The sequence below is a fragment of the Strix aluco genome, chromosome 1 (assembly GCF_031877795.1).
Source record: "Strix aluco isolate bStrAlu1 chromosome 1, bStrAlu1.hap1, whole genome shotgun sequence".
In the NCBI taxonomy this organism is placed as follows: Eukaryota; Metazoa; Chordata; class Aves; order Strigiformes; family Strigidae; genus Strix; species Strix aluco.
The window spans coordinates 169,085,342-169,102,919 of record NC_133931.1 but is presented as its reverse complement, the minus strand read 5'-3'; the positions used below and the strand labels follow the sequence as shown (position 1 = coordinate 169,102,919).

The 17,578-nt window shown below is 42.4% G+C and overlaps 1 protein-coding gene across 14 annotated transcripts in view; it reads right to left on the bottom strand.

The window, feature by feature from the left end:
• The window catches only part of MAP4 (microtubule associated protein 4), a 165,265-nt gene that overhangs the window by 16,110 nt on the left and 131,577 nt on the right, over nucleotides 1–17,578 (bottom strand). For 13 of the 14 annotated variants that reach the window (XM_074844479.1, XM_074844549.1, XM_074844575.1 and 10 more), the window contains 3 exons: nucleotides 6,010–6,110; nucleotides 4,877–5,089; nucleotides 3,231–3,408 (listed from right to left, as the gene is read on the bottom strand). In XM_074844479.1, the coding sequence (XP_074700580.1) occupies nucleotides 3,231–3,408; nucleotides 4,877–5,089; nucleotides 6,010–6,110 (492 nt within the window). The remainder of the gene's footprint in view (nucleotides 1–3,230; nucleotides 3,409–4,876; nucleotides 5,090–6,009; nucleotides 6,111–17,578) is intronic. The other variant, XM_074844568.1, reaches the window with a different exon arrangement.

The window sequence follows — 17,578 nt, the reverse complement described above, 5'->3', positions numbered from 1 at the left end:
TTTGTTTTTTCTTAAAATAACTTTCTGTATCTGACACCACTCACTGACATTATTTTAATCCTGCTCCAATTTAATTTCTAAAAAAACCCAAAACAAAACAACAAACCCCACCCCAACAAAAAAAACCCCACAACCCAAAGCTCTTTTCTTTACTAAATATCAAAAGCAAAACCACATTTGCCCATCTATAACCTCAGCATTATTGCTAGATCAGTTCTAACCAATGACAATTTTCTTGCACAGAAGTTATTGCGCAAATTTTGGTCCCTACTGTAATTGTATAAAACCAAAAATCAATCACTAAACTGAACGACGCCTTTGGGCAAACACCAGCAATCATGACCTGATTACATGCCACAGATCACATCCCACATAGACAGAGGACAGTCTAAACCAGGATCGCATCTGTATTTCTCAAAGCAGAACAAAACATACACAAAGTTGATCAAGGAAAAATCAGACTGAAAAATATAAACAGAACCTTATTTTAAAGAGCTCTTTGATAATGAAATTCTAGCTTTTTTCACTACCAATGATGGACATTTTTGGCTAAACGCTGCTTCATTTCAGTAGCCAAAGGAAGGCAACATTAAAAACAAACAATAAATGGAAAAAAATCTAAGTTAGAAATTATGAAAACTCCCACCTTCTGATATTTAATTTCCATTAACAGTCCTAGATTTTTAGATAAACTCAAGTAGCTGGCAGGGTACTTTATGGAATACCGATATAGAAAAAAGCAAGCAAAAGAGGCAGATAACTCTAGGCCAAGTTAGTCTGGATCACTCCATCCTGACTTTGCTAAAAGCATTCAATTAAACACCACAGATACAGGCTAATGAGATGGAACACATTTGGATAATTCAATAAGGCCTAAAGGATAGATATATAATGAATACCTTCAAAAAAGGTCCTGCCAAACCAACCTAATCTCATTCCTTGAGACCACATCTTTAATTGGGAAAACCGTATGGACAGAACAGACTTAATTTTATAAAAAGGCCAGAGGACTAATGTGTTACTTTAACATATAGAGATGTTATTTCTACTTGTGTCAGTGGGGAGCCAAATGCTGCAACTCCTTTGTCTATGCTACTAGCATGCAATGTTGAAAACCTGGAGAATGATAAAGCTACTGGGAAAATGGTCTATAATGACAGGCAAAGACTTTGACCTTCTTCTGATCTCAAAGACAGAGAGGTCGTCTTGTACAAACATAAAAGTCATTTTTAGAGGGAAAGGGGAAAACTGGAAAAAAAAAAAAAAAAAAAAAAATCAAGCACCACATAGCTGATGGCTCTCATTCCGTTGAAAGTGACTGACAAATATTTAATACCTGAAAAAGTAAAACCATATTAATTTCCAAACAAGCCACTATACACAGATTTTAAAACAGTGCTAATGACTAAACATCTGAGCAAACCACAAGGAAGTGAGAGTCTGGCTTTTGAACCTGAAGAGCGAGAGCAGACGTCCTTCTGAAATACCACCTTTAGCCAGAAACTTATTATCCATCCCAGTGCTACGTAATGAGAAACTAAATTGTGATCAGAAGGGACGCAGATCTCCGTCACCCACACCTGTGGATCTAGCTGAAGTGCACATGCTCTACCCAAAATGTTAGTGTCTGGCTCGCTGCAATTCCCCCTTCAGGCCCCACAACGCTGTTCATCCTCTGTCACATTCCTGCTTTCTCCTCTTCCAAAACAGGACTCCCTTCTTCCACCACCCGCAACTCCTCTGCGTATTTGCAGATCCAGACCAAACAGCTTTCCCTCCTAATGGAGCTTCTCCAGCTGACCTCATCTCTCCCTCGCCCACCCAGTTCTCACTGTGCTTTGGCAATGTCCCACCACCCTCACTGGTGCAGAAGCCTCTGTACATCTCGCCACTTGGAACAACCTTCCCGCATCTCTGCATCGTTGACTCCATCTCTTTTCAAATGTCATCAGAAAACACTTCTTTCTTTGTGTCTCAATTTTGGAAGGAGAAATTAACTGAACTCATTAAAATGTATTGAGCATTCTGGGCTGCAGTTTGCATAAAAGACCATATAAATTGAATTCTACACGGATGTCCACAGGATCAGTTAAGATACGTGGCTCTTGGAAAATGCATCGCTTCCTCTACACTTGATTAATTCTATTTTCCCCTAGAGCATAAAGTATGGAATGTACATCTAGCCTAATATATTTCAACATAGTTAAAACATTACTATACTTTTGGGGAAGACAGGTTACAAATTCATGCTTTGGGACTCATAGAACAAAGCAACCAATATGCATTATTAGTTTTATATGTTTATTGGAAAATTCTGCCAGTGATGTCTAGTCATTTGAAAAGACTTGAGAACATTTAACTATATTTTTATCTGATGTTAAATCTCTCAAGCTCCATTACAATGAGCGAGAACAGTGTGTGCAAGATGCTAATATGCTGCTCAAGTTTCATGCGGACTGTGTTAAACTCATGGGAAGTTCCCTCTTTGGCAACAGCAGGAGTGGGACCAGTTTTCTGATGAAGCTGATGTGATTTCAGCTCCAAATTCTTCCTGCACTAGTAAAAAACCTCCACTTCTGTTCAACCTTTTTTGTTTTTCAGATGCACTAGTCCGAGTGCTTCAAGTCCTCTTCTGAAGATTTGCTTTTCCCAAGTTTTAAATTTTAGTGTTTATTCTAACTGTTACTACAGCACAATACAGAGGTCATAGCATCTTTTTTCTTAAATCAAACATGTTCGGTAATTGCATTAACCCTGAATCACACAGAGTTGATCCAAGTTGTCCTTGAAGGTTATTTAGATTTGTTTTAGGAGGAGGGAGCCCTGGAGAGGAAAAAAAAAGTCTCTGTGCCTCAGCATGGGATCTTGTGCTGTGTTCTTTTGAAAGGGTTAATATTTCAGCTACCACTAAGCTTCAAGTCAACTCCTGACTGACAGGTAGGCCAGATTCCACCTCTCAGAAGCACAGGTTAACAGCAGCTGAGGCTTCTCATAAATGGCTACATTTCAAGGTTTTGGTTTTTTCCCTTCTTTTGAACCTGCAGATCGCAAGCTTGTTTACTTTAATAAACTGATGGGGCCACAGGATGACCTAAACACAGGAAAAAGCGGTCAGCGTACTGGAATACGTGAGAAAGACATCCTAGTGTGAACCGACGGCGCTACTCAACCAGAGACCTGCAGCTGGTCAGAAAAAGAGATCTCCTGAAGAAAACCAAGAAAATACTTACACGTTGGCCTCTTCGGTGGAGAAGTAGCAGTATTCTTTGCACCAGCAGCTGCAGTGACTGGCGATGCCGCTGTTGTCCTCGGAGTAGCGGGGGTGCTCCTGGCAGTAGTTCTAGGAGTGGCAGATGATGGAGGCTTTGAAAGTGAGGTCCGCTTCTCTGTGGTCTTTGCATCTGCAACCTGAAAACGAACAGGCTACATTAAAGCCAGTATTTCACTGACAGGCTCTTCAAAGTGTTTGCTGACAAAAAGCCTGAAATAAACTGAAATTGTTTAAATTCTTAAACACGTAAGCTAGGCACCGCAGAAACACTATAATGCAGAAGATTAACAATATAATTAAGGCATGCAGAAGCGACCGACCATATTCAGTGCAGGACACAGAGCACAGACCCTGCTCAATATTAGAATTCATGCAGATCTGTTTCAGCGTTAATGCGTGGAGGCCATTTACAGATGTGAACGAGGCTTTGATTTCTGAACAAAATGGAAGACATCAGTCCACTAGCAACACTTCTGGGAGAGATTTCTTTCCTTCGTGAGCAGAAATGCTTCCTAAGCTAAGAAGGTATTTATTAAAACACTGTGGACATAAGAATTAAAGAGTCCGTGGTTCATTCCTCACTTGGGAAACTTTCACGTCTGTCCTTGGTAAGTCACTTGTTTGTAAAGTGACTGATCTCTTAAGTATTACAATACTGAGTTAATGTATGGAAACGATTGAGAAGAGATTTTGATTTCATCAAAAAGGGATATAGAATCATGCAAAAACTTAAACAAAACTGAAGACACTGGTTCACAGAAAAAAGAACAGGTTTACACCTGTGCTTTCGTACTCTTTTTGTTATTTTTATTTAGTTAGTTTTAAAAGACACTCAAATGCAGTTATTGAAGCTTAAATGCCTAGTAGAAATGCTAGCATTTAGACATCCACTCAAAGCTTCTGAGAGAGATTTTAACATTTCCTTTCAAATTTGAATTCTTCTACCAGATACTATCACAAGTTAACGTAGGGAAGATTCAAGGGACATTTCCTGTTCTTAACATGACATGTTGATACCCTACTTCAGCTTTAAGATGCAACACTAAGAACTGTCCACAAGCCTTCTTGTATTGGAGAATGACAAATCTCCAACAGTCCCTGAGCACGTAAATGTACGATCAGTTATCTTTGAACAGTTTTTATAATGGCCAGACACCATAAAGGGGAACACTGAAGTGTTCAAACTGATTTTTTTCCCCCTCAATATTAATATCAAAGCTGTCCATTCAGTTTTCCCATGCTCCTGTCTGGATATAAGAGTTATCCTATGTTTGTAGTGTATCTATATTTAAAAAACCCTCCTCCTTTAGCGACGGAAGGAAATAAGGAATTATCTTGACGGTTCACTAGGAAAACTGTAGTAACACAGTCAAGTTTAATTTTCTCCTCTGCGATGACACAACGAAATGCTTGGGACCTGATGTCTTAAGTGGGTTAATGGACGCTGATATTAATGACTGTGCAGCTCTCATAACGCAGTGAATCACATCCCTGATCTTATCCTCCCATGATTAGCACTGGAATTACGTTTTGACTCTTGGGTAAGACAGCTGAACATGTAAATAAGTTCTTGGAGCTCCCACACAAAAGCAAATTGTTTCTTACCTTTGGTTTAGTCTCTTTTGAAGTTAAGGTGGAGGGACGTGTAGTACTGGTGGCTGGGCGTTTAGTAGTAGTGGCTGAAGTAGGACCTGCAGTAGGGCTCGTGGGTTTTTTGTTTGGGCCAGGAGTGGCAGAGGCTGGCCGCTTGGGACTGGTAGCGGACAGGGGCCTGGCTTTCGTTGCTGCAGGCTTTGTAGATGATGTGGATGCGGCAGGCTTTATGTTTTTTCAAAAAGCAAAATCCAGTATAAAAACAAAAAAATACAACAAAAAATAGCGCATTGTAAACGGAAACATTGAGCTGCAAGAACATAAAAATGATATTTTAAATGAAACAAAAAACAAAAAAATTAGCTTTCTGTTTTCTGAGCGTAACAAAAAGACCAAAATGAAGCAGCAGAAGAGGGCTGCCTTCGGAGCCCAGGGGAGTTTTGCCACTCAATTCAAAGCAAATGGGATTTATTCCAGAGACATCTAAAGCAACAGAAGGAATCGCTGGTAAAGCTGGGATTAGTAACTGGGTGTTCCTGGCATCTAGTCCTACGTGCAGTACACAGGACATTGCCTTCCAGTTACATGCACGCAACGGATTGCAAGCTCTAAATCCTCGTCTGATCAACTCTAACGGTCACACGTCCGCTGCCCTCGAGGGGACCAAAACCCCCCGACCCACCGCTGCTCTACGAATTTGGGGCTGGACTTTGCTGAATGCTGCAATCCTCTAAAAGCACATCTCTCATGTTTCATAAACAGCCCTAAAATAAGAGGCTATCAGATCCTGAGCAGGATCTCTGAACGTTAATTGTAATGCAAAGAAATGTGTTGTAAACAACTAGGAGAGTATCAGTGTAGCAGAAGTGTTACCATACATGTTTACTATTTCTACACCACCGATACCAACCAGGGAATTAACTGAAATAAAGTTTACCACACATTTATTAAATCCACTTTCAGTCACATTTGCTACAGGCTGAGTTGTTTGCAACTTCGTAACTGGATGTCTTTGTTCTAGTAAAATGGTTCACAAATGGCAGCTCAGAAAACAGAACTCGTGCTGTTGCCACAGCTTAAGAAGCAGAAAAGCTGGCAAATAAAAACCACGGAAGCGAAGACGCTGAACGTGAAACGACACCTACCTTTGTCTTCTTCTCAGGGCTGGGAGGAAGCTCTTTGTTGGGAGGTGCTGTGATGTCGTTCCCTGTCACAGCTTCAGCTGGCTTGGTCTCTTCTGGTTTTGCTGGTGAAAAAGGAAAAAAAAAAAAAGGAAGGGAGACTTTGTAAGTTTGGGCTTTTTCTTTTTTTTACACATAGAAATTTTTTTTAGTTTACTATTATTCAACACAGTAGCAGGAGGAGGCAGAACTGACAGGTTGGCTATTTCTGGAAAATTTCCCCCAAACCAGGACACCTATAAGAAGAAAGATTTTCTCTGTAACAGGACAGGTTCATCCAGATGCCATTAGCATCCAATCTCTCATATTATTCCAGTGGGAAAAGCCAGACAGCAGATGAAGGAAACCTCTGGTTTAATTAAAATAACAAACCTTCCCACCTTTCAGGTTATTAAAATCAATTGTTGGAATACTAATGGTGAAGTTCTGACCTCTTCCAGGTTTCACGCTATGACTTATCCTGAAGTAGGGCGCTGTTGTCAAGCTATCCCTATCGTTACGGCTGTTTCTTCTTGCCCTTTCTTCTGCCCTTGCCCAGGCGTTGCAGCTCTCCGTGAGCAGGGAGGATTCCCGGCAGCCGGACCGCTAACGGGAGAGCACTCCCGGGAAAGCAGGAACACGGTGATCTCGTTCTAACACGCGGGGATCATCCCGACCCTTGTCAGCGTGGGAATCATCGTGTCGTGCTGCTGTACGCGGAGTTTCACGGCGCAAAGCTTAGATTCAGGTACAAGGGTTGCCAGTTTTTTGCTGTGATTGTTCATTTTTGTCACTGCCACCAAAGGTTGTTACGCGGAGCAGGGACAGCAAAGACACCCTCTTCTCCCAACAGCAGTGGGCAGCCACAACCACTTCCTTGCCTCCTTTTAAAAACCAGTTTCTAAAGCATTGTCCAGGCACCAGCAGGAGAACTACTGCCCTCCAAAGCAAACAATATAACAAAACGTTAACTTAGTAGCAGCTTCACCAAGTTTTCTCCCTAAATCTTACAAATCCTACAGGAGAACTACCATGCTGCTTTGCACCATGAGACGTGCAAGAGACACGTCTGGGGAATTTCTATTCCCTAAGAAATAGCTTTTAAAACACTAATTCTCAGTGGTGTTGCTGTATGACTGCACTGCTATGAGCTGCCTTCGGCTGTGATTCCTGTGGCATTTGAATTTTATGAAGGATACGGTGCAAACAACCCATCACAAATTTATGCATTTTCCCTTGTCATCAGGGGATTAAAATAAAGCGTTATCTGTGTCGGATGTTTCTTTTTATAACAACACAACAGCTTGTAATGCTGCCGCGCATGCTAAGGGCCCACCAGACAATAGCGTTAACAATTCCAACAGTAAAAAGGTTGTATTCCATATCTTGAAAATTACTATTTATAGTTCACATTTTCCTGCTTGTCAGTCTTGAAAGGAGCGTCTCAGAGGACAGTTCAATTCTGGTACAAACGTCACTGTTGAAACAAGCGAAATAAAATAAAATCGTGCTTTCCGCCTGCCCCAGCAATGCTCAACAGCAGGACGGTTTTGTTGTTGTTATTTATTTTTCTGACTCCAGGACAAGTTTAGAAGCTTTTTTTTCCCCGTGCATTTAGCTTCCAAGTCATACTAAATGTTTTGCAGCACTGGGTTTAGCATCCTGGCCATACAAAAAAGACTCATGAAGAAAAACAAGCACCAAAACGTATGGAGTGGACACTGCTTTTAATGCAAAATTCATGATCACCTAGAAAGCCCTTTTTTTTTTTTTTTTTTTGTAGCTAATCTATATTGGCTCCTCTACACTAGTTTTCTTCACTGCATTTCAATAAGCCTTTATACTCTCCCTCATTTAACTTGTCAGTTTTATCTACAGCAATACCAGAAAGAGCAATTGTTGTCGATGGTTCCTGTTTCTGAACAACCACCATTCACTGCTCTCTGCTCCCAGGACCCCACGCCTGGGGATGGCTTTATTTTGAATCCTACCAGTCTCAGATATCTCAGACATCAAGGTGACTTTCCGTCCGTTGGAAGCTACCTTTCACGTCCTGCCTGTCGCTGTGATTTCAGCTAATTCAGCAGCAACATTAAACCTCTCGCTTGATGACAGTATCACGGCATCCACACAGAAACATGAACTCACTGCTCAGGGAGCCTAATGCTCAAAAAACCTCAGCTTTCAAAAGTTCCAGGATTTAACCTCCCGCAGCTTCCATGCTTCTGAACTAATGACAACATGAATTTCATGTTCTTTCATGTTACTTAATCAAATATGGGCTACTATACAAGAAATTTGGAGTGAATAACTTCACACAAAATTATCAGCGAGTACATTAAGGTTCTACAAAACAAATAGGATTTTTTTTTTTTAATGTAAACCAGAAATGTAGCATCACCAAGCTGATGGAGCTACACTGCCAGATAGCACATATACAGGTTAAGCAACTTACATCTATAAGTAATAATAATAATAATAATGATCAGCCCAGGAGAGCTGGGTAGGGAACTTTTCCTAGTTCAGGGGCCACAGGACTGTAAGTCAGGTTCCACCTCTCACAGCCTCTGACATACTGGGGTACACAACCTTGTACACAACCCCAAGGGATTACAGAAGGATAATTTTGTTTTGTGCTGCCTCAATTTGAGTAACAACCCAGTGTGCTCATCAGTACATTTGCTTTCATTCATCGTTTAATTATGAGGGCGCTCCCTCCTATACAGAGCACAGCGCTGCCTGGGAAGATTTCCTAGTTACAGGGAGTATTAGGAAAGGCTGCCAAATCTTAATCAAATTTGTTCATTAGTCTGCAAGAGACTTTTCAGTTTGCTTGTCCCTCCAAGCATGGCAACAAACCTCTGAAAGATATTTCAAAGACATTTTGTTGGGAGCTCTAGCAGGGCTTGCTGCTCTGCCCTGAGCAGGGCTCCTCCTCCAGCCGCCACAGCTCCTGCTCCTCGTGGCATTCGCTGATGGAGAAAATTCAGCTCAGCTGAGTCAGCACCCAGAACTGAATTAACCCCAGGGGAAAGGAGGACAGGGGCTTGAAGGAGAGAGGGAAGGTCATTCCAGTCTGGCATCTTCCACTGATAAACAAAAAGGCATAACCCTGCGATCAGGTACTTTCTCCCTGCTGCTACTCACTGCAAGGGCAAGCCGTGCTGGGCTGTTTGGTACATCCATTCTCAGCCCCAACTTAGCATTTATTACTCACTAAGTATGTTTTTAATGGTGGAAATCAAACTTCTTGTATGTGTCAGTTCACAATACTGCAAGGCACCACTGCTTCACAATTTCCAAGAGTGACACTGGAAGAAATTATTCACATCCAAGTGCACCAGAGAAAACAAACAACTCCACAATGACAACTAAATCCACAAACCGCAAACTCCAGAATTTTGTCTGAGGTTTTACTGACATCAATTATGAAAGAGCAAACTTAGTTAGTGGTGCTTATGTCTCCCTTAACAGTGATACCAAGTGTCCTTCAGCCAGGCTCCAGCTGGCAGAAGGAGGAACGGTGGGGATTGCTGACGTGCTGCGTGGAGGAGGGACCCCCCGGGGTGGCCCGGTACTTCTCACATGGACACTGTGCTTCAGTGACTTTGTATTTATGTACCTATTTGCCTCTAGATGGTTTTAGACAAAACAGGCCAGTTCTGAGAAAAAAAACTAAAAACAACTATCCTGCGTATCACAGATAACCTCAATGTTTTCCTTGACAAGGTTTCGCTCTCATCTGCTGCAGGAGTTTGACTCTGGCAGATGCAACCTTGCTGTCACACAAGTGTTTTCTCGTATCAAAATCTGCTCAAATTCAGCAATGTTATAATTCACTGAAAACACCCCCAAACCACTCTGTAGTTTGAACCCTCTTGATGGCTGAAGACTCAGGTAACTCCCCGTGCTGGCCAGGCTCCGTGGCCCATCTCTTGGTGCTTCCCGGGCTGCAGCCACCTCATCCAGGTTCCTGTGCAGATGGAGCTGGGCAAACCAAGACCCACACGAGTTGTAGGTGGCAGAAACCAGACTTCTCCTCTCCTGACCCTGCACCAGCCTTGCCCGAGCGCTCACCGCCGTGGTGCCAGGTTGGCCAACAAACCCTGCTCAAAGGCAGTCCTAAGCTGTAGTAACACGCAGAAGCCATAGCGCTGAAACTACGCTTGGCAAAGGCATGCTAGAGTCAACAACAAGTTAAAAAGCGTATTTTTAAAATTAATTTGTCACCAGAAACCAGGTATTTGCCATTGCTGGGTGAAGGACCCAGAAAACAAGACCATGTGGTGTTCAGATAAAAGTGAAGTCAGAGGGAACAAGACTCCTAACAAATAAGCGGTGGTGGTTTTTCAGAATAAATAGTAAAAATGAGATGATCTGTGCCCAAACTGACACTCAAAAAAAAAAGCTTCAGCTCCTTGTTATAAAAGGGGAGATCACTTTTCCTATAGATCTTAAAAGTTATGGAAAATATAACTCATTATGTTTGTCTTGTACAAGCAGAGTGAGCCATAAAAAACTCACTAATGAGGAAATTTATAATTCTGCCTCCAACAGCCAAGTTTAAATACTGTGACGCAAATAAAGCATGTGGGGCCATCCACGCAGCCGTGGAGTAGGCACAGTCTCCTGAAAGGCAATTCATCCCGATTTTTTGGTATCAGCAGCCACTCATAACAAGTTGTTTAAACAAGAACCCTGGTGTCTGAGGAGACTCTTAACATATTTTATCCTTAACCTCTTTCTTCTATACATGCTGCCCCTCTCTCGGTGGTTACTAACAGCAGGGGAGTTACTACTAGAAGAAATGTAATGTGAAATCAAGTAGATGATGCAATGGTTTTAAGAATGGTATCTTTTTTCCACAAAATAGCACACAGCTATCTTATCAATCGTACAAAAGACCAAAGCTGTCCTCCAAGGCTCAACGTTAATATTTAAATAGACTGCCTATTATTTCTTTAAAAACTTCCCTGTTTGAACAGTGAGTCTCTCTCCAAGATTTCCTATATATCACTAACACAGCTCAAGAGAACAACAAGGAACCTTCAAGCACATCTTTCAGGCCCAGCCCACTGCACTGCATCCACAGAAAACCATCATCCACTAAACCACAAGGTTCTGATGACAAAGCTTTTTCTCTGGTTATCTTTCCTCTAGGGAGATTTTCTCTCATGAGAAGGAGGTTAAGGAATGGAGCATTTCCCCTTCATATCACAAGGATGTACAGAACCTCCCTTCAAATGATTTAAAAAAAAAAAATAAAAATGATGGAGAATTTGGTTGATTGCTACTGAAAACCCTGGGCATCTTTTGAGAAAGACCAAGGAACAAGACAACTCAAACTCAAGTGTTTTAACCAAGCTTTGCGGATGCTAAGGAGGGCTCTTCCTCAAAAGCAGCAACAAAGTGGGGGCAAAAGCTGCTGAAGTCTGTTTGAAAACAATAGGAAAGGACAGCGGAGGTGACGCTCGCCTTCACGCTTCTGAATGAAGCAACAGAGTCACGCAGAAAGGAAAGGCAGAGCGACACGAACTGCCACACCACTCCTTCGAGCTGTACTAGCCGAACGTAAAAAGGAGGACTGCAAACCCACATATTGAAAACGCTTCATTATTTTACCCTTGAACCCATTACTCAAAATGCAATGATACCTACTGCACAGGATGACTGTGAGAATTCAGTAATCTGCCTGCACGGATATCCCAAAGCAGTCAAACGACAGGATCACAGAGCAATGTAGGGCTGGAAGGGACCTCAGAGGTCACCAGCCCAAGCCATCACTCAAAGCAGGTCCCAGCAGATCAGGTAGCTTACAGTCATGGCCAGCGTAATTTCCAAATATAAGGAAAAACTTCTTCAGTGTGCGGGAGGTCAAACACTGGAGGAGGCCCAAGGAGATCGCCACCCTTGGAGACACTCAGACCTGGAAAGGACACACATGGCCCTGGAGCAACTTGATCTACTTACACGTGGTTTTGAGTTGGGGGTTAAACTGGAGACCTCCAGAGCTCTGTTCCAGTCCAAGTGACTCTGTGTTACAGCTCTGTAGTGGAGGATGCCCACATTGTACGCAATTAATCATATGTCTTCTTGGAGCCAAGTCCCGATTATGAGTAACTATATATAGTTCTCCTAACCATAAGGAGGAAAAAAAACCACCCCACTCTCCTCAAAAAAAAGAAAAACAAACCTCTCTTGCCATCCTGTGACTTGCAGTCTAGAGACTATCCGCTTGTCCAACAGCTTTTTAGCCCATGTAATCACTTAACATTAGTACAGCAGAACGAGGTAGATTGGAAGGGATGTCTGGAGGTCATTTAGCCCAATCCCCCACTCAAATTATACCAGATTGCTTGGGATCTCCAAGGGTGGAGATTCCACATCTTGGGTCTTCTCCTCCAATATTTCATTAGCCTCATGGTTAAAAAAAAAAATAAAAAAATCACAATTAACAAATTCCTGGCACAAGATGTTTTACCGCTTCACTGTAAAATGCTCACAAGTCACCCAGCACCATTTGCTTTCATCTGCTGCTGCTGGTTCCGTTTGATGACCCATATTCTTATACTGGACAAACTGAACACACTTCTCTTGTTCACAACTTTCATGTCATTGATGACTTTATAGACAGTAATCACAACTACCTCCCTCTCCAAGTCCTCTCTCTTCCAGGTTAAAGAGTCTTAGTTTATAACTCTCTGATACGATGCTTTTATTTATCATACTTCTCATTCGGTTACAACCTTTCTGAGGCAGAGTTCAACATGTAATAATGGATTTATAAATCGATATAGTTTTTTCTAGTTTGTTCTCTCTTCCATTCTGAATTCCTAGAACTCCATTTGGTGAAGCAAAGCCACACAAAAGCATCCTTATGATATCTATAAAATCCTTACGACATCTATAAAATCCTTACAACAATAGCATTATTGCTCCTCCTCTACAAGCACAGAAACAAAACCATTGGGGTTACAGCTCGTGCGGGGTGACATTGAGCTGGAACCCATGAGGAGAGCAAACACAGCCCTTCAGTCTTTCAGATTCCTTCACCACCAGTTTTGCTGTAACAGCTCTCTCGTGAAAGCTGTTACTGTGTGTGAAAAAAACAGGCACTAAATCTGAAGAGCTTTACTGTTTGTGTTTGCTTCCCTGAAGCAGTAAAATTAGGAAAAAGTACTTATAGAAACATATCCATCAGTATCTTTTTCAAGTTAAAGCACGTTACTGCATTGTTTTATAAATCACGGAACACAGAATAAAAGCCTACGTGCATGTATTTCTCAAATACCATGCAGCAAATTATTGAAGACTAAGCACTCCCCAAAATACATTCTCCATGTCAAAAGGAACCGGTGAATACTCCAGTTACCACATATCTGAGTCTCATCTCAAAAGGCCAAAAGCAGGTATTTCTATTTTCTGGTACTGTGGTAAGCAAAAGCTAAAGTGAAGATAAAGCATTTCATCTGCCGTGCCCCCAGTCACTGCTGCAGGCTGGTTCATTTACGTGCTCCAAAATGGAAGGGGCCTTGCAACTACATTCAAAGGTGCCTGTGAACGAGGCCGGGCACTCATCTTCCATATCCCCAGCAAGGGATATTCAGCAGGCTAAGCTGAACTAAAACATCATTCAATGAAACAGCTCCATAATTCTCATAGGGATTAGAGTCATCAACTGAAAATCCATTAAGAGAAATAGATTAAGCAATAAGGCAATGACCATCCTTACTCTCCCTCTTAAACATAAACCAACCTCAGAGACAAAACCAGACCATGTTAAATACTGCTTTTGCCAGAAATGCTGCAGAGGCACGAACTCTTTCTTGTTCATCCATCACCAGCCAGAAGAAGCTGCTTCATCATAGAAATCACCATCAAATAAAGCCTTTTTGTTTGAGGCTGTTAAGACAAAAGTATCTACAAATAAACAAATCTCATTTTAAGCAGAAACACAACCCTTATCTGCTTTTTCCTGGCCAGAAAAGCCTAAATAAAATGTCCCCTGCTTGACCAAAATACAGAATAGCTCAGCATTTTATTTGGCACTGAATGCAACTCAACCAATGTGTACATTTTTACTTGTTATCAAGAATCAAGGAATCAATCAGATGCCCTCTTTGCCTGTATCTTGTGGACCTAGGTTGATTTTTTAAGACTCTATTTTTCACCCAGGAAGGGAAATCCTAAATCAAACTTGTTCTTCCAGAACAACCTAAACCACTTGCCATGTTTACCTAACATGGCATGAACTGAAATCAAATAGTTATTTAGAGTAATTAACACACTTTGTTTGACTGTAATACTGTGCTAAAAATTTGATGCTGGATATAAAAAAGCTAACAAAATTCCCTTTTCATTGATAAAAGTGGAAGCACATTCATAAAACCAACAAAAAGCTCTATTTTCTGTCAATTCTCCTGACAAACCAAAGTGAGAGAGACAAGCACACCTCCCAGTCAGACTAAAAATACCAGCAAAACCACAACATTAGCAGAAACTGTCTTAGAAAGGATAACAAGTGGGGAGCAGTGAAGAAATGGTGCCTGTATTCGTATTTCAGTCTGTACCTAAAGCTGGTCTGAATGCTGATGAAACCTCCAGAGCATTTCCAGGCAGGCACTCGAGCTTGGGCAGTGCTTAGACCAGGTATTTTTGGTATCTGAAGACATAAAACTGCAATTCCACACTGTTCAACAGGTTAAAAACAATTACAAGCACAATCCTATCTCTGAACACTTAAGCACAAAGGTAAGATATTACCAGTGATCCAGCTAATCCAACATGAACTTTTTGCATGTCCTCTCAAACCAACAAGCCACAGATAAGCCAGTCTGAGGGGTCTTCCTAACCCTTATCAGCTGATATATCACTGGCCTTGGACTTGAAGCACAACATTCTATGTGCCTTTATGCTAGATGCACACCTTGAAGACTCATCCATAGAAATTCCCATTCTTTAAGTCCTGCCACACTTGGCCCCTCAAGCTTGCAGCAGGAACTTCCAGGGATGAGCAGTGCAGCGTCACAAACACCCCTGCACAAAACTGGTGTGTGCTGCCCTCAACCCCTCTTCTGCTATGGAACATCTCCTTCTCTTCTCACCTCTCTCCCCAGAGGAGGGGGAAGAGAAAAGCTCACGCATCTGCTGTAAACCACTGTTTTGAAGGTAGTCATAGAATCATAGAACCATTCAGGTTGGAAAAGCCCCTCGGGATCATCGAGTCCAACCCTCAGCCCTACTCTACAAAGATCTCCCCTACACCACATCCCCCAACATCTCATCCAGGGATGGTGACTCCACCCCCTCCCTGGGCAGCCTATTCCACTGTCTGACCACTCTTTCTGTGAAACATTTTTTCCTCATGTCCAGTCTGAACCTCCCCTGTTGCAGTTTAAAGCCGTTCCCTCTTGTTCTGTCACTAATCACCTGTGAGAAGAGACCAGCACCAACCTCTCTACAATGTCCTTTCAGGGAGCTGTAGAGAGTGATGAGGTGTCCCCTCAGACTTCTCTTCCTCAAACTGAACACTCCCAGCTCCTTCAATCTCTCCTCACAGGATTTATTCTCCAGGCCCTTCCCCAGCCTCGTTGCCCTCCTCTGCACTCGCTCCAGCCCCTCGAGATCTCTCTCGTACTGAGGTGCCCAAAACTGGACACAACACTCCAGGTGTGGCCTCACCAGTGCAGAGCACAGGGGGACTATCACCTCCCTACTTCTGCTGGTCACACTATTTCTAATCCAAGCCAGGATGCCGTTGGCTTTCTTGGCCACCTGGGCACACTGCTGGCTCATGTTCAGCTGATTGTCAATTAGAACCCCCAGATCCTTCTCCTCCACACAGCTCCAGCCACACCTCCCCAAGCCTGTAGCCATGCAGGGGGTTGTTGTGGCCCAAGTGCAGGACCTGGCACTTGGCCTTGTTGAAGCTCATCCCGTTAACATTGGCCACCGATCCAATCTATCCAAGTGTCTCTGTAGAGCCTCCCTATCCTCATGCAGATCGACACTCCCGCTTAACTTGGTGTCATCTGCAAATTTACTGATGATACACTCTATGGCCTTATAAAGATGTTGAACAGAAATGGTCCCAACACTGAGCCCTGGGGAACACCCCTTGTGACCGGCCACCAGCTGGATTGAGCTCCACTGGCCACCACTCTCTGGGACCGTCCATCCAGCCAGTGCTTGACCCAGCAGACCGTTTGCTCATCCAGGCCATGGGCAGCCAGTTTTTCTATGAGAATTAACAGAGTTAGTCTACCAGGCACGAAGAAAGTTGATTCCTGCCTCGATCAGGTTTTATTGTCCTAGTCTCATTTTGATTTTTGCCAAAAATGAAAGAGTAGAAGAATCCCAATCCTTCTCCTATTGAGTTTCATGTCAAAAATCAACATGCGTGCTGTCCATACAGTGACACACAAGATGGCAGCTTCACTAGCGAGTGGGCTTTCCATTCCCGTGTAGTACTACCTGAGATAAAGACATATCCTGGGATCTATTTCACAGTTTATCAAGTGTGAAATAAGGTTAAAGATTTCACCAGGAAACCCTCTGTGTTTTCACAGAAGTCAGAAACAACTTTAGCTTCAAGATACAAGATACAGAGGGTGCCACAGAAAAATCAGTAAGATTACACTGAATGTTGTTTTCAGCAGTTCTGTTACTCATATCTGCAGAAGAGATATTACACTGGCAACCAGAACTAAAGTGAAAATACGGTCCTGTATTTAACATGCAATATACACAGTCATAACAGAAACCTGCAAACTCCACCTTGTTCATTGACCTATCAAGCACGTGTATTCCACTAAAAATTGTGAAAATATTTTATTGCCTTAACCTTAAAGGAACTAAAAATAAAAACTTTAACAGTGCAAGTTCAAACAGTACGTTGCTCCCCAAAGCCTGGAGTTGCAGACTGGAAAGGAGCCATCCAGTGTCCAAAAACTTCCTTGTCTGTCATTGACCCATTTCATATTGTAGATTCTGATCGATGCTACATGAGATTCATTTGGATTCAGAAAGAGAGGAAGAGGAGTATCTATTTAAAATACAGGGAGGGGAAACACTTCAAAGAAGCATGTCCTCTACACGACTACAGCCAGTGGTTTTGGCGACTGTCGACAAAGCGCAGAGGGTGTTACAGACCAGGGAACCCACCTGATTTATGTAATGATTACGATACTTTCAGCATCAACTTTAGACTCAGCCCCTGAGAGATGACGATGTTTGTTTTATATTTAAGGCCAAACATGCGTACACCAGGAATTTTCACTGAACTATCCACAGCCCACATCAGACACTGCTTTATCGTGGGTGCCTTCATTTTCTCCTCTTTCCCACAGCCCAAGATCCTTTAGTTCTCTTCTTTCTCATTAAAAGCATGAGTTCATCTGGCAAGGAGCCACCATCCACACCACTAACATTACTTGAACAAGTATCATTAGTTATTATGAGGTAGCTGGGATGATATTTCCTAATCCCGTAATTAACTTTAATCTGTGTAAACCTGAGGCAATAGGCTATCACAGCCTAAGTCAGTCATGTTGGA